The sequence below is a fragment of the Pomacea canaliculata genome, linkage group LG3 (genome assembly GCF_003073045.1).
Source record: "Pomacea canaliculata isolate SZHN2017 linkage group LG3, ASM307304v1, whole genome shotgun sequence".
NCBI lineage: Eukaryota > Metazoa > Mollusca > Gastropoda > Architaenioglossa > Ampullariidae > Pomacea > Pomacea canaliculata.
The window spans coordinates 39,940,043-39,957,052 of record NC_037592.1 but is presented as its reverse complement, the minus strand read 5'-3'; the positions used below and the strand labels follow the sequence as shown (position 1 = coordinate 39,957,052).

Genomic DNA, 17,010 nt, shown 5'->3' with positions numbered 1-17,010 from the left:
CCTGCCCCTCCACAAGTATCTGCTGATGATAAATGATTCAAGTCAAGTAATAAATAATCCGATAACAAACATACTTACCAAGTTGTCCCGGCTTGTAGATAGCTTTGTCCGTCTGTACCAGGATGGTTGTGACGTCATAGGTCAGGGTCATGCCCTGACTTACAAAGTATTTTGTGGGATGTACAAAGTCGTTGAAAGACGAAGATAAGAGAAAATCGCAGTCGTCACAGCCGACCTCCCAGTAATAGTTCCCTTGTCTTAGATTAGAAGGTAGCTGAAAGACAAGCATTCACAGTAAGAAAAACATTTTACATGTTTGTGTAGAAAGTAACAATTGGACTGTAATGACTTGTTTATCAGACAACAAGGTAAATACAACAAACAACCGGCAAAAAGAGATTTTGGACTTACAAGTAGTTCCAGTACACCAGGTTGACCTGAAACAAAGCACCAAGCTGTCTTAATCTTCAAGAATTAATAATCCAGTCTTGTATGCTGCCGTATAAAGACAATTTATTTGTTTTCATCATTTATATTTAAAAGTAAAGAAATTAAATAAGTCCAATCTTTATAAATGACGATAACCGCCAAAGTATAAATCATCATCCATAAAAATTATCCACAAAAATGTAAATGTTATAGCGTATCTATTTTTTTAAAACACTTTGAAAATCTACCCTGGGTCAAATAGTATTATCAAAGCTACTTGCAAGCGACGAATGCAACACTAACACTAGTTCGATGTGAATTTTAGCTGTTTTATAAATAATTCCTGAAGTAGTCTAAACTCTGTTTACTAACAGCGACCTTTCTTTTGAAAAGCAAAATAAGGTTTACTGTTAAGAGACTGTTTGTAAAATGTTTATAAGTGCTGAACATCAGACCAATGGAAGTCCACTGACCTTTGACAAAGGAGCCAGTAGCGGTGACGACAGTCGGGTATGCATATCTACCCGCCGCACCATCATACACGATCTCATAGATTCTGGCATGGAGCTCCACCGGTCTGTCGACAAACGACTCGTACCCCAGGGTGAAGTTGAAACCGGGTATAGCTTTCTGTGGCACTGTCAGCAGGTAGGTGCCGCTGCACGTGTCAAAAGACAGAAGTTATATACCTATGTAATAATTTGGTAATCGTCAGATTCATTTATACGGTATTCTACTTTCACAGTAATATCATGCCTATTTGATTATTAAAACGCTATTTTACCCGACTGAACATCAAAGATTCGACCTACAATAAGCACATTAATTAGTATAAAAAACCCAGGCTTGTCACAAAAAGAGCAAGAGAAGAATAGAGAGAAGGAAGAAAGGGAGAAAGTCTAAATGTATCGTGGCGCCTTTATATCAAAATGTCTGGGCCTGTAACACAGGTTGTGTTTTAGTTTATTTCGTGTTCTGCTGTTACTCTTTGTTCTTAACAGTCCCCCTCATCACTGGGTGATAGAGTTAGTTGTTATGTGAGATCGGTGTGACATTAAGGATGTTTACTCTTACCTCATGGCACTGCGCTGCACGGTTGTCGCAGCTCTCGTCGTCGTCTGAGGAGGGGTGGCTGGAGTGGTGGTGTAGGGGTTGGAAGGAAGGAAGGTTGCAGGAGGAGTAAGTGCACTGAGTGCAGGTGCCAGGGTCCCACAGAGGACCAGAAAAACCAGGACCCCGTCCATTTTAAGACCTAGGAAAGAGCAGATACATATTCTGTCCAGAGATAGACATGGCTTGAAGTCTAAAGTCAGGGTTAGTTGTACGACAAGTTCCTCAGAATAAAACTGTTCTAAAGAAGAAAGCTTTTTTTTAGAAACTACTGCTATATGAGAGACAAATCCAACATATATGTTACAGTTTTATCAACCATAGTTGGAAGTGTCCAAGCTCTTACTGTATATTTGACCTGTCTGTCCGTTACCTACCGTTGTTACCAGTCTCGAGAAGTTGTAGAGTTCAGAGCAAAGTCTCTGTCTTATATACAACAGATGTAGCGGATAACTTATCTCTTTCTTTGACACAAATTATTCAGCAACTCAAAGCAACATATGTCAGGCCACTCGTGTCGTTTTGAAACGAGATACCAAGTCAGTGGAGGCACCGTTATCTGCCGCGTAGGTGTTGTCAGCATTCACTAGTTTGGAAAACCGTTACAGATTAGAAAACCTTTGCTTCCGGTGTAAAAAAATTTTGCAAAGTACACATCTACGAATCCTTTATGGAATTGGAAAAAGTACTTTGGCTACAGAAACAAAGATCTCCGCACATATTATTCCCAGCTACACCTACGCAACACCTGTCTTATTTTCTTCGAAATATTTTGTAGCAGGTAGAGATTTCAAACCATTGACCAACCTATAACCCACCCTTCCATTCCATTACCTCTATTTCTTTGTCCTTGACATGTTTACCTGCACGTAGTCCAGCAGATGTCTCATCCACTTGATGTCAACATCATTCCATCGGATTTTTACTTGTGTCAAAACTACTGGTGCTACACCTGGAGTAAGGTTCGATGTTTATTTGACATGTATGTAAACAATTAGTTCTCTGAAGCTCTATGAGAAGGATATGCACTGGAGTTACACAACGTATAAAGCCTTTTTCTCTTGTCAGAACTGTTCTACAAAGGCTAACATAAGTTTAGAACCTTAATATACTCTTCTTGTCGGGTGTGAACGACACTGTAGTACATAGAAATCCTGTGATACTGCTTTAAGTCATGTTAATGAAGTAGTTTGAAAATTTTCTCTTTTCCCTTATAATTTTGTTTGTTTGTTGGTTGGTTTGTTTGTTAAATAGTCCATACCAATATAAAAAAATACACCGATGCATTTTCTCAGGTCTCGTATAATGAAACACACAATTGTTGGCTGTTTGCCCTCTCAGTCTCTCTCTCTCTTACGTGACCATCACCAGTCGCTCTCCTCCCTCGCTCGTTAACAAACAGCACGAGGTTAAAAAGTCAGAGTACAGAGTGACTAATATTTTATTCAGATGACTCGAGTCAGGTGACATCACACGGAGCCAGCACATCAACACACTCAGCAACAGTCACGGCATACGTCACACACTTTGGCGTCACGGAGGCTCAGTGGATGATAGCGAACGGCCGCTCGGTTATCTGGAAAAAGTCAGGTGATCGTTAAACACAAGGAATAATTCGAATTTAATTCATTTAACTGTTATCAATAAGAAACGAACAACACAATGGCTAGCATGAACGTATTTCGTGGAGAAAGATGGCGAACTAATGAGTGCGTTTGATTATCAAAGATGTTTCTTAAAAATGGTGCAGGCTGGACGTGAAAGCTTCGAATGTTGACATATTTTGAAGAAAAATAAAAAGCGATTTGTAAAACAGTGTGGCTGAGAGGAGAAGAAGGGTTTGCCGAAATAAGAAAACATATCTTTACAAATGACAGAGAAATAATCGTTAAACGCACTGGGTTCATAGTAGTCCTGTGTGATGACGTAGCTGGGCTGTGAGTGGGCCACCTTGTCCTGGCGGTCAAACACGACGGTGTAGCACAGTGAATTCCTCGTGATCTGGGAAGACACACACACACAAGTCAAAAATTAAATTAAATATAGTGATGACGACGGACAGTTAAATAACAAAGGGTACTATTATGTTTCTCTCCACTGATTACTGTGGATGTGTTGAAGGAATAGAATACAATGACAGACAGATGAAGACCACTCCGCCTTCTGCTTGCAGCTCAACTACCCAAAAGAGCAGTGCTCGCTTACTTTATATAAATATATAAATATGTAGCATTTACAGACAACACACAAGGCATTGGAAATTATTTTATGTGAATTTTTTTGCTTTCTAACCTTGTCAAAATAAACATCCAGGAAGCGCCCTCTTCGTTCTACACGCTTGAGACCAGCCACATTTCCTACACTCGTCATATCCGGCGTAAAGCCTGATGGGATTCCGACTTCTTGTACCACCATACCACTCTCTCCAGGAAGCAGCCACCTAGACACATTTTGAGATTAATAATTGAGACATTGCAGAAAAGGAAACAAACATTTGGGTACATTTGAAGAACGCAGATTCGAAATAAGTTTGTAGGCCAAATGACGAGATAGTGAAAGTATGTAACTTAATAACTTTATAAGGTGAACTCTGTTATGGTTTTTGAAGAGATGCAATGAAATAGAGTGAGAAAAAGAGCAACGAAAATAGACTATTAACGGGGGAGAGGGAGAGAGAGGGTGATAAAGAGTAAAGTCACGTGAATCAGAAAGTAAACGTGTTTGAATCCAGAAGTCTGACCGAGTGCAAGTCATGAGCTTAAAACTGTTGAGGTAGTCATCGAGAAGGACCGTGGACACCCCGAAAGCTGGTTCTCCGAAGTCTGACTCAGTATTGAAGAAGACATCCAGCTGAAATATAACGCACAGTATTTAGTCTTCAGAGAAAACACGATACCATTCTACCTTCGTGCTTAACTCCTTTTATATACAATGATGTACGCACTAACATGGAATCTAATCATCGACAATCATATCTTTAAGTTTTTATTTAGTGTACCTGATTGTTTATTTTAAGTACCGTGTAGACCTGTTATCAGAACAGCTTAAGACAATGCAAATGCAATCTTTGCTAACTAGTTGATGTTAATAGTGCCAGACAAACATGTTGTTGCTAACATACCTCAGCTACTGCCAGTCCTCTCCCTTTTGCTTCAAACGTCACTTGGGGTGGGATGAAGGTCAGCTGCAGGAAACAATAAACATCTACAAATGTCTGACGACTTTCATCGCTGCTTGCCTAGTATTAACAATATTGTTTTTGTGACTCAGACGACTGCAGCTATCTGTCTGTATTTAAAGCTATACTTATGTCTGCCATGAAGTAAGTTGTATGTTGCTACTTCAGACCCAACATCTCTACCTCTTTAGTCTGAAGAACAAGGATGTTAGAAGAATCGACATCAAAGTGGTGATCAGAGTTCTGTGCCCTGATGTCAATGCTGAGGCTGACGCCAGAGAGTGTGGCCAGTTTCAAGAACTCTGTCATGGCCTGCAGTCCCACGATTGTGTCCTGCGAACAGACACATTGACACTGTGGTCACTGCTTTACTTTCAATGTCCTCACCCTAACTTGTCAAAGTTTCAGGAATGTGAAGCAACAGAATGCATTATTGAAGATAAACCCAATCAAAATAAGCAGCCATCCACAATCAAACTTTGTCCTCGTATTTCTTTCTTTCTTAAGAACCTACATTGGGCTCTTTAGCAGGTTATTCAAGATTTTAGAAATATCTGTTAGTTCAACAACAATAACAACAAAACTGACGATGACGATGATAAGAACAGTAATGCAAGTAAATAGAAGTGGACTTGTCATCCGACCTGTGTAGAGGCAAAGCCTCCATAAGGGTTTCGTTGACGAGTTAGCCAGTGAAGGATGCTCATTCCTTCCTTGAAGAGACCTTTGGCTGCGAACACCAACAAGCCGTAGGATGTAACGTGGATGTCGATTGGTCGAGCGCGCACGTAGCTTGGCCTCCAGCGACTGAAGGGGTTGATGGGAATGGTTTCGTTAGACTTCCAGAATGTCATCCCATCTGCAGAAGGAAGAGCACTTTACAGATGTTATAATTCTTTACAGTAAGCGAGTTCAGTCTGAATCCGATTAGTACCTTTTTGTTGATGTACCTTTGCTTTCATTTAAGCAATTCGTTGTTTTTACCTTAACCAGCAAAAATTAAAAGGTTGATTTACAGATGAGTAAATTGTAATATTGTAAGAAGCATTTTTTTTGGTGAGATCTGCAATATAATTAAAGCATCTGGAGCAGCACAGATGTAGGAAACAAGACACTCGTGAGTAGTAAAATTCAGATAAAACTAAACACATTCAAGAATCAGCTGTCTGGCTCCAGAGTAAGTGTCTCACTCTCAGTGATGGAGTGCTCCATCAGTCGGGCAAATGCTTGATCAGCAGAAGGACTTCCAACCTTCACCAGGGCCAGCGTGGTCAAGGCCAGGGAAAGGTCATCAGTGATGGCGGCGAGGTTTGTCTCCAGGAACATTCTTGCGCGTGACGTGGCGTTGATGTGGGCGTTTCTTTGATCCTGAAAGTTTGAATATTTTAAGATGTGCTTATCTATTAAAATGGATAGATGTGATGAATGTGTTGTAAAGTTTTATGATTTACTAGACTTTGAGATAACACACAAGAAACACGTGACAACTCTGTAAACAGTCAGTGATGTTAACCCTTTACTCTCATAACTACTCTAAATTATCTGTTAGAGAAGTGCCTGGTCCAAATACTTAAAGAGTCAAGAATTGGAGTTAAAGTGTGCATGTGTTGTGGCATGTAAACAATTGGAGAAACTAGACTGTAACCTCTTATAGTTGCAATATTTTCGATATGAAAAGTCTAATTTGAAAAGAAAAATTACAGCAGTGGCGGGGACATCAGCGTTCTCCAGCAGAGCCAGGAGTACAAAGGCTGTCAGACCAGTGGAGTGGTCCCCAAATTGCTGTAAACAGACATCACACTTGAAAAAATATAATAATAGATAGTTAGGGAAATGTATAAATGTGCAAGATACGAGAAAGAGAATACAACTTAGAGGGCGAAAGTAAGTCTTTTCCCAAGGGCAAAATGGCGAGGTAAAGGAAACGCATCTTGATTTTCAAGTTAGAAAGCGATGATGAAACCCTGCGGACACTTCTTCATGTTTCGTGACCCCAGGCCACCTTTGCCACCGCTTTGTAACTACTGTACCGGGGATCAAACAACAGTCTGCAGTCCAGTTCTAAGTACAAGAATACGTACTTAGCTTTGTTAGCTAATACGGCTGCAAAATACCACAGCTTTTCTTCTTTATCGTAAATACAGACAGATAGGTGCAGTCGTCTGAGTAACAAAGGGTGAGCAGTCGAAAGGAAATAATACCCTCATCTGTGGGTCAAAAATGTTGCCAAACTCGTTGAAGGATCCGTCAGCGTTCTGTCGCTGTATCAGCCAGTCCATGGCTCTCTGAAGGACAGCAGAATCCACATAAACATCGGACCTCGCCTCGTGAAACACACGGAGGACGAACGCCGTCAACCTAAAAAGTTCCATCAGCATTTAAAAAATGAGGAACTGTGCAACTCCAATATTTTTCAACAACATGTATTGGTCTTTCCTTTACTCGTAAAATAATGTAACATTGTAGCGGGTGGGAATTGTGCCACCCCACTTCTTGTCAGCTAAGAGCCTGTCTACTCGGGGGGTCCAAGAGTTTCTCTAACCAGACAAACCAACCAGTGTATCCGACTGTCAATCACAGAGATGCTATGGTAACATTAAAAGGTGTCAGTAAAAAATTATAGCTGTGAGCTATTAGGGTCATTGGGTATTATTATGTTACAAAGCTTTTAATATTTTGATAGATTTTGACATAGGGAATTATCTAACCTTGACTACAATAGTTCTTCGTTGCTAGTTGTTCAGCTAGCATTTCAGTTCGTTACGACTGAATCTGGCATCTCGGGCTTATACAGACCAAAATGTGTTGTTCTATTGTGAAATTATGAAAATGAAAATTAGAAAGTTTTAGATTCCATACCACGTGTTTCCTGCATTGTCTCGGTTTCCAAAAGTACTAAAGGCCCCCTCTTGTCTTTGATATGTCAACTGTCGCTGGTAACCTGTACAGAAACATCTCAGTGTACGAGACAAGGTTAGCGCGAAGACATCGCAGTCTGCTCCATCGTTCCTTTCCTTGTAACATAACTTTCAATCATTTTAAAAAATAACAAAAACGGTTTTAATTACCTGTTTCTAGAAGATACTTAATTCTTGCTGCAAGTTCTGGAGTAATCTGTCCTGTAGACTTCAAATAACTAGCGATGTAGAGATTAGGAGCCATGGTGACCATATTCTGCTCGCCACATCCGGTAGGCATGCGCAGAAGCCTTTCGAGACCGTCAACACTGGGTCCCAAAATGTCCCCTAACGACACGAAATGAGCTTCCTTTAATCCACAAATGTTATTTCTGTTTTTATGGAGGCTTCACGAAAGATGAACAGCATAAAATATAAATGGTGTCTGACAACAGATTGCCATTTAAAATCTTGCAATGCAAGTAGACTTACCGGTGACCTTTATTCGTGACCTCGAAGAACCACTGACAACATCATCAGGTACAGTGACTGGAAACGTCTGAGAGAAGGTCTCGGTGCCATTAGGTCCCAGATTGATAAATACAGGATATTGAACTCACCAGGCATGCCTTCAGCCTAGAAAAAAGTCAGTTCACTCAACAGCAACGTCTACTTTGAACGTGTGTGAGGCCGCGCAATGCAATTTGTGATGACGAACACAATTTTGTATTAAGGATGCAATAGCACCATGTACAGAACTGGGCTGAATAAAAATATTCCCACTCTACCATTGAGCAATTGAAAATGTTCCTGAATAAATAACGGTATATTTTTTGACTACAAAATTAAATAACAAGAGCAGAAAACGCATGTAAAATGCATCAAATAGAAGTAAACAAAAATGTATTAAAAACAAACAGGAGGAAAAACATTTAATAAGAGATGAGGAAAAAACTTAGGATATGTGAAACATTAAAACAGAGAAGATGTCGTCTTATGATGACCTCAACGATAAGTTGTCGACGTTCGGCGTCAGCAGCCAGCGTGGACCTGGCGGACACCTCGATGTCGATGGCTCCCAGGGCCGTGGGGATGATGGGGAAGTACACCACAGCCTGCTCGTTAGACTTCACCTGCAGACGCAATTAACATTTAAAATGTCCCTCATCTTCATACCGAATATATTTCTGGGAGGTATAACTAGATGATGAAGCATGTTTGACTACTTCACACACTTGTTCATTATGTTAGAGCGAAAAGAGGATTATTAATGGATTTAAACAAGTAATAAGATCTTAGAAAGATGTTACATGCTTTATGAATAGAAATGGAAAATAAAAACAATAATCTCCTGTCGCACAGCCTATTGCCATCAGATGGGTTTGTTCAGGTTTGTGTGAACACCTACGTTCACTGTTCGCTCCTGGTCTCCAGGTGTAACAGTTTCACTCTCCCCACTGCCGATTGTCACGCTGGTGTATTCATTGGAGGCCGGAAGTTTCACGACAACCTGAAATTTAAAGATTCATAATCGATTAGACATTTTTGTTTACATAAAACTAACTCTCGTACAGTTGTTCCAATGTAAATATACCAAAGGGTTTAGTTATCATTTATCTATCACTAGTACTATACACAGACTATGAACTTGTTTTTGATTCGTTAGCCTTTCTTTTTTCTGTCAAGACATTTCGTAGTCTTAATATCAGTTATCTGCAAACTAAGGATCTTGAATTTCAATATTTGCCTTACATTATCTGTCATCTCCTCTACTCTCCCTAAATTAACAACAAAAACGTTTGTCAGTGTCCTGTCCCACCTGTTACCTGAAGTCATTTGTCAAGATGAAAGTCTGGGCGATCTGTTACTGTGATTGATGGGCGTCAATGTCGGTCTTTACTGTTTTTGAAAAACATTTAAGGAAGAAGTAGGAACTTACTACTATATCTGAGGGGAGATAATTAAAGACGCTGGCCTGCACCACGACGTATTCTCCCCTGATGACTGAGGTGGGCAGAGTCAGACTCACAAAGAAAGACCGAAAGACAGTCAGCTGCAAGAAAACACCAGATGTAAATAAAACCTTAATTACAGAAAATGCATTGCCATGGCTCTGTATTAACTAGTTTAAAAGCACTACGCATGTTCACACTGGATTCTCGGAAAATTACAGTTTTGTTAGACGACATTGGGAGGTGAAGGACAACCTTGGGTACAAAATTTCATACGGGACGCTGCAAAATAAACTAGGTGCTACTATTACAATAGACAATGTGGAGAACAGAGATAAAAGACAAAGAAAGAAAACAATATTAAGGCAAGAATGCGTTATATGATCAACATAATCACGTGACTGGGACCTTAGCAGGAGAAGGTCCAACTCCCAGGCCAGACTGGAGGTTGGAGGCGAAGGCTGTGGTGATCCAGGAGGTGATGGTGTCCGGTACAGTGGTGTGAATCGTGGCTGAGCCGTTGATTCTGTCAATCGAATTGTATTCTGATGTTCAGTTATCACAAATCATCGGGTGAAGAAACTTTACACATTGACGAGACTTTACTGTAACAACATGTTACCCTAGTACAGTGAACGTGCTTAACCTTTTCTACTTCAGTAGAGACTATTCAATGGCTGTACTTTTCTCGTGGCCATTGTTTTCAAATGTGATCTTTGCTTTGGCTTCTTCAGCAAGCTCTGGAGACAGACTCAGCAGTTGGGTTAGCTCAGCGGTTCTCAACCTGTGGGGCGCGACCCCCTGGGGGGTCGCGACGTGCCTACAAGGGGGTCGCGAAGGTGGTCCTTTTTTAAAAGTTTCTTATACCGGTATTAGTGAAATTAGCTTAGATTGTGTAACCGAGTGGTGAGGGCGATCAAACTCCAAATCTCTTCTCCCTATTCAAGTACACTGTCTCGGCATGCAGTGACTTCTCACTTCCAAAACTCAAAACACAATCCCCACCTCTCAACAATTAAGCCTCCAATCTCCCTCCTCTCGCCTTTTGCCCTCTCTCTCCCCAATCTCTCATCGCTGACTCCCCTCTCCCTCTCCAGTAACACCTCTGTCTTTTTAAAAAAAAAAAAAAAAAACATCTAAAAGGCACGCATTCAGGAAACGTCCATCATTCACACCCTTTCCCCTCGCACGTGCTCAGTCCTAGTACTCTAGGTCCCTGACAGAAGGCCATGACCAGACAGTGCGGGGTGGGGGCTTAAGAACGACCGATGGCTGCTGCTAATGGCATATTTTATCGGACATATTTGAGAAGCTGAACGTTGTGAATACTTCTCTGCAAGGGAAGGACACCAACATGTTACAAACAACTGACAAGATGAATGCTTTCGTCCGAAAAATTTCGTTTGTGGACGCAAGAGAAAATATTTTTTGATGTTTCCGTGCTTGTGTAAGTGCAAGGCTGACAACTTGAATCTTGATCAGGTGAAGAATGTAATTATTGCCCATCTAAACGGACTGCAAGAAAAGGTTTCAGCATTACTTCGCTGAAACTGATGTGACTAAATACGATTGGATTTCGTAATCCATTTCTGGCTGATCCTAGCACAAGCGGGTTGTCCACGGAAGAAGAAGAGCAGGTCATCAACCTTTCGAGTGACCAGTCCCTGAAATGGTCTTCCAAACAACACCAGTGCAACATTCTGGATTAGCGTCAACGGTGCTTTCTGAGAAAGCAATGAAAGTTCTTCTGCCATTTTCAACTTCGTTATTGGTGTGAGCAAGGATTTTCAGCATTGGCAGCACTGAAGTCGAAATACAGAAATCGTGTGGACGCAGAGGCTGAGCTGCGAATAGCAGTGGGTACGAACATCGCACCAGGTTCGCTTCTCTATGCAACAGCAAGCAGGCTCAACCTTCTCATTAATCAAAGTGAGTATCCAATAAATTAATAAAATAATATTTATTAGCACCGCAGAATTTGCTTTAGTAAAATTTCATTAACAGTTATACTTTTTGCAGATACGAACTTTGTTCTTCCGTTGTTGATTTCCTCGACGCGGGATTGGAGGTTAGCTAAAGCTCCCCCCCCCCCCCGCTCTTCCACCGACCTAGCTGGCTAAGGGGGGTCGCGGACGTACCGGTGTTCGTCAGGGGGGTCGCCACAAGTAAAAGGTTGAGAACCGCTGGGTTAGCTGATGGAATTTCACTCTTCTACAATAAGTGTATTTACCGCCAAAATTCTAAACAGCGGTAACTGGGATGGTATACCCGGCGTGATTCATGTCAAATATTTCTTATTATGTTTTCCTTGAGTAAGACATTGTCCCTCAAAATTCGCTGTTTGAACTGGTGAGAAAGGGGGAGGCCACCACACCGTTTCAGGCTTTACTTATACACAAAGTTTACTGCAAGTAAATCACAAACGAGCAAGACACTGTAAGATTATTTATTTGTTAATTTAGTACATACCCGACTGTCTGGTTAAGCCAGAGCCAGGTCTCTGGAAACAGGTTGCGTACCCGTTCCACCTCCTTAAGTGGCTGGGATGGTGCTCGTGATAAAGTTAATTGTACAATGTCATTGGAAACCAACCGAGACTCTGGAACTGAGACGATTGAAGCGTTGGAAGAAAAGGAAAAGTAACAGTAAACAACAAACACAATTATTTGCGCCCTTTAGTTATAGACAGTTGGGGCTGGTGTGGGGTGGGGTGATACAACAGATTAGGAAGACACTGTCAGTTAATTTCAGCATCAAAGTTACAATCAAATTAAGTCACTTAGTAACATTAGCTTCAAGTTATAATGTGAATGAATTTTATAATGGCTGCACTTACAGGAATTAGAAGGTAACCCTGTAACAGAGAAAGTAGCATTTTAGTATTTAACATTCAATCAGAAAGGTTTTCAATTTCGGGGAGATGAAGTAATGTGTGTGTGTGTGTGGTGTGTGTGTTATGTTGTATGTTGTGTTTGTTCTGCGTTGTGTGGTATTTGGTGGTGGTGTGGTGGTGGTGGTGGTGTGTGTGTAATATAAGAATCATATGATTATTTGGGATTGAATTTATGCAAATATCTAGTATGATTGTAAAGCTCTTATTCTCTAAGACAATTGAACTCTACAAATATAAACGTGAAGGCTATGGACAGGTCTTGTGATTTGTAGAAAGAACGAGTGTGGACACTGTGTTTGCTTGTGTGCATCGTGGTGTCCCTAACAGTTTGTCCAACTGTCTTTCTATCCATCTATATTATATATTTATATATATTTGTTCACTTTATTTGTTCTTCATTTGTTCTTTTTTCTGCGCAATGAGCATTCTTCGGAATGGATAGCTGCGCATTACAAATCGACATCACCATCATCATCATCATCATCATCATCATCGTCGTCATCATCTAGTCCTGTAGTCCAGTATTCTGCAAACAGTTCCGTGTTTAGTTTGCCTGTTTTGTCTCTGACACAGATGACACACATAATACACATCAATTTTTTGAAAGTCGGTTTGTAAATTTAATCTTGTGCAGCACACATCTTACCTTCTAATGTCGCGGACCCACCTGAAACACGATAATGAAATGTATGGCTTTTGCACTGCAGACGTTTGTGAAATACTTTTTGTTGCTAAACATTATGTGCACTTGTTATTTCCATTTTCCCCCAATAAGCACAGTTTACCACACACACACACATGCACACTCAACCACTCCACTATGCCGACTGGCGGCATCTATTGATCAGGTAAGAAAACAATTAAAAGCTAGCCGTTGTAATAATAACTCACTTGAATATCCAGGACCCCGTGGGTAGGCATCTGCAAGAAAAGAAAACTAAAGAGTTAACTATTCAGTCGCAGTGATTATAGTAATAGTTTTTTGGGGTTTTTTGACACTAGACAGACTCCAAGCTGTAATAGCATGGACATCTACTTGTCTATCACATTATGTTTACCTGTGTACAACTCAGATATAAATATTTCCTGAACCCTATATACTGCCACATCACACAGTCACGTGAACAACATTTAAAGTAGTTCTGTGGGGAACTGAAGTGTTACAGTGTATAAATTAGTCTTGGTAACAACTCACATGAGAAAAAGTCCTTAGTAGTTGTTCGGTAGTCACCTGCAAAACAGAAACAGAAAGAGTTAATTATCCACTTGCATTCATTATAGTAATGGTTTCTATTTGGCACTAGAAAGTCTCTGAGCTGTAACATCATGACTTGTCTTTCATATTAGGACGAATATTTACCTGTGTACAGCTGAGATGTAAATATTTCTTGAGCCCTATATACTGTCACAACACATAGTCATATGAGCAACAATTAAAGTAGCTCTCTGTTGATTTAAAGTCTTACAAACAGTTTATTAGGATCAGTCAAATGAAATGTAGGTACACTGGCCAATCTCAACATTGTTATTTATGTAAAAGGTGGCCTTTCCAGAAATGTTTTCTAAATCTTTAGGACTTTGTAGCTTAAAATCCATCTACATCCACTTTACTATAATAGCAAAAAATCCACAAGCTATAATTATAGCAAAACTGTCACACACCAACAGACCGTTTGTTTTGTATGTCCACCCAGACATGCAGCATATCACACACCCAGCTCTCCCACTTCCTCTACCAAAACTTGACATACCCTGGTCCTTGTCACCTGCTATTACACCTAATGAAGATCTCACTTCCATCCACCAAACCTTTCTCACTTGTAAATCTCACTTGTAAACCACTTCACATAAGCCCATTTCTTGTGATGTACACATGTAGAATATTGTATACACTTTCTATTACTTATGTAAACCTGTTTCTTGTCATGCTTATATGTTAGGATACACACTCTTCACCACTTTACACAAACCTGTTTCTTGTAATGAGTACATGTATGATAGAAACTTTCTACCACTTTACACAAACCTGTATATTGTAATGTAATGTATTATAAAAAGATTTAATATCTGAATAGTATGGCACACACTTACCAATAAGTGTTTTGGGCTTTGCGGGCGTTGGAACAGCTGCAAGGAAATCACATCAATTTTTCAAGTGTAACATAACATAGTTTCAACTTGAGGCAAGCTTCTGACAAGCTCTTTAGCATAAATACTTTACACAATATGAAATGCAATATAAACTGAATGTTTACAATGCAATACAATGCAGTCACGCGTCCTTTACACACATGTGAAATGTGTGAAATGAGGGAAAGAGAGACAGAGCGTAGTAAAAGAACAAAGTAAAAGAACAAAGGAAAAGAACGACAATCTGTGGGCGTCTAATTCAGAGAGTAGTCTCCCTTCCCTTAATTCAAGTCCTACACCAGAACATATTAATCTTAATTAGCGATCATGTATGCTACTTACGTCCGTTAATTGAAGGATCATCTGAAAATGAAAAGGAATAAAATAATTAAAAACTTCTAGCTAGTCCAGTTCGGTTTGATACACTTTAAAATAAAAATCGAGAAATCAAGCCCCACATTTACAAAAAAGATGTTACATTTTGTTGATTTTACGTAAACATTTTATAACAACATTAAAGGAAATTTGCTTAACTAACAAAAATAAAGTTGATAGAAATAGTGAAGTCAGTCAGCCAGTCAGCCAGTCAGTCAGTCAGTCAGTCAGTCTGTCCAAAAGGAAAGCCCCGCACTTACAAGGTGTAGTACTCGTAGCCACCGATGTTGCATACAGATTGGCATCAGAGTACACGTTAATGCCGACTTCCTGCAGGTGAGGACAACATTCCATTTAACAATAGGTTATAACGAACTTATTTGCGAGGAAGCCAGCAGGAACTGATGTATGTAATGGTAAATAACTTGTGAAATGTTTTTGTAAGGAAAGTCTGCCTGTAAAACATTCTCTACTAACAAAGTGTTACTAATTAGTCCCTGTAAATAGACTACTGACTGAACACTGTAAAGGGCAGGTAAGCAAGCGATGCTAGGAAAAGCGTTTGCGATTATCTCCCGCTTCTGTCGAAAGCTCACAAGAAAGGTGAGAGAGACTTACCTGCATCGTGTTAGCTATGTCTTGCCTACTCAGAGACAGAGCAAAGGCTGAGTCGGAAGGTTTGCTCGTTCCCTCATCGTAGACAGCAACAGCATCTTCCACCTGTACTCACGATTGACAGAGATATTAATAGATGCTTCCAGCAAAAGAAATGAAATAATAATCTATAAATTCAGAGACTAAGTGTTTCAGCTAATTTAAAAATTAAAGTTCACATTTGCTCCGCCCCGTACTGAACTCTTTCCTTGTTGTAATAGCTGTGAGTGAACAACAGCATATTGTACTGTGACATGACACGATAATAGAGAAAGGTCACTGACCTGCCTAGGCGTGATGTCATTTCCGGTCTTCAGCAGCAAAGCACTCTGGTCGACGGCCAGCAAGTAAACCGTGGAATCGGGGTCTGCTGTGACGTACACCTCCAGATCGGTGTGAGGCTCGGTTCTGTTGGCGCTCAGCTCCAGACTCACCTGTGAGGGTTTAGACAGACCACTGATGTCAGGTAAACTGTGGTTTGACACACACAGTGGACATAATACTTCATTGTTTAGACAGACCGCTGATGTCAGGTAAACTGTGGTTTGACACACACAGTGGACACAACGACATAATATTTCATTGTTGTGTTCATTACTTGTCCACCTGACCACAGCCAGCTGTCCTACCTTATTCTTGAAGACGCCGTCGACGTTGAAGGCGATGCTGTCGGCCACAATTTCTAGGTCAGGTCGCACGTAGTAGGCCGTCATGTGGGCTGTGGGGCGAGGTCAGGGGTCAATGGAATGTCAAAGACCACCAGGTGCTGACCTGTGGCTTCCACAGTTTTACTCTCATACACGATGCCTCTGGACAGAATCTATCGTTAACAAAAGAGACTTCATTTATTTTGGAGACAATGTTTAGCACGCTTATTACACAATCATTTGTTTTCGATAGACATTACATGTATGAGAGCGTAAAACAATTGTCTTATGTTGATGCTAATGCCAGTAGAGACGATCATTATTTATTATTCTTTCCATGGCCTACAAAATAATTAAAAACTTGTTAAGCGGTGTATAAGAGTGCAATTAATTAAAATAATAATTTTAAAATAATATGACTCAGCGTAATTCAGTAATTTATTTTTTTCAGAAGTAAAAAAAATATTTTACTCGTGGTTGACCAAAAGTGTATTAATGCGGACTGTGAAGAAACACCGGAAATGACGAGAGCATAGTTTAATCCGGCGCATGCGTGTAGTAAGTAATCTGATGTCAAACTTGAGATGACAGTCTCTTCTTCTATCGTCTCTGGTGGTATCTAACAAAAAGTACCTGATATGACAGACGTCCAATGGCTTCCGTGGCCCTCGCCTGGACACGTGCTGTCTGTCCGCTCTGCCAGAGAAAGTGAAAATCGTGTTGTTGGCGAGTACTAGTCACGTGA

General features: G+C 40.4%; 3 protein-coding genes across 3 annotated transcripts in view; all 3 read right to left on the bottom strand.

Moving 5' to 3' along the window:
- Positions 1-1,905, bottom strand: part of LOC112559733 (CD109 antigen-like) — a 39,377-nt gene extending 37,472 nt beyond the window's left edge. Inside the window, 3 exon segments of the mRNA XM_025231101.1 lie at positions 903-1,087; positions 1,504-1,681; positions 1,886-1,905. Of these exon segments, the coding sequence (XP_025086886.1) occupies positions 903-1,087; positions 1,504-1,673 (355 nt within the window). The 5' untranslated portion in view covers positions 1,674-1,681; positions 1,886-1,905.
- Positions 1-17,010, bottom strand: part of LOC112559732 (CD109 antigen-like) — a 40,173-nt gene that overhangs the window by 15,436 nt on the left and 7,727 nt on the right. The gene's annotated exons all lie outside the window — the stretch shown is intronic.
- On the bottom strand, positions 7,577-16,961 carry LOC112559738 (CD109 antigen-like). The gene is made up of 19 exons (XM_025231106.1): positions 16,899-16,961; positions 16,248-16,438; positions 15,903-16,052; positions 15,583-15,684; positions 15,225-15,294; positions 14,932-14,952; positions 14,551-14,586; positions 13,655-13,690; positions 13,351-13,380; positions 13,106-13,126; positions 12,403-12,420; positions 12,036-12,171; positions 9,975-10,092; positions 9,554-9,667; positions 9,023-9,124; positions 8,619-8,747; positions 8,107-8,250; positions 7,786-7,962; positions 7,577-7,658 (listed from the first exon to the last, which is right to left on the bottom strand). Exons 2-17 carry the CDS (start codon positions 16,329-16,331, stop codon positions 8,116-8,118), a joined length of 1,302 nt encoding a protein of 433 aa, XP_025086891.1. The 5' UTR covers positions 16,332-16,438; positions 16,899-16,961; the 3' UTR covers positions 7,577-7,658; positions 7,786-7,962; positions 8,107-8,115.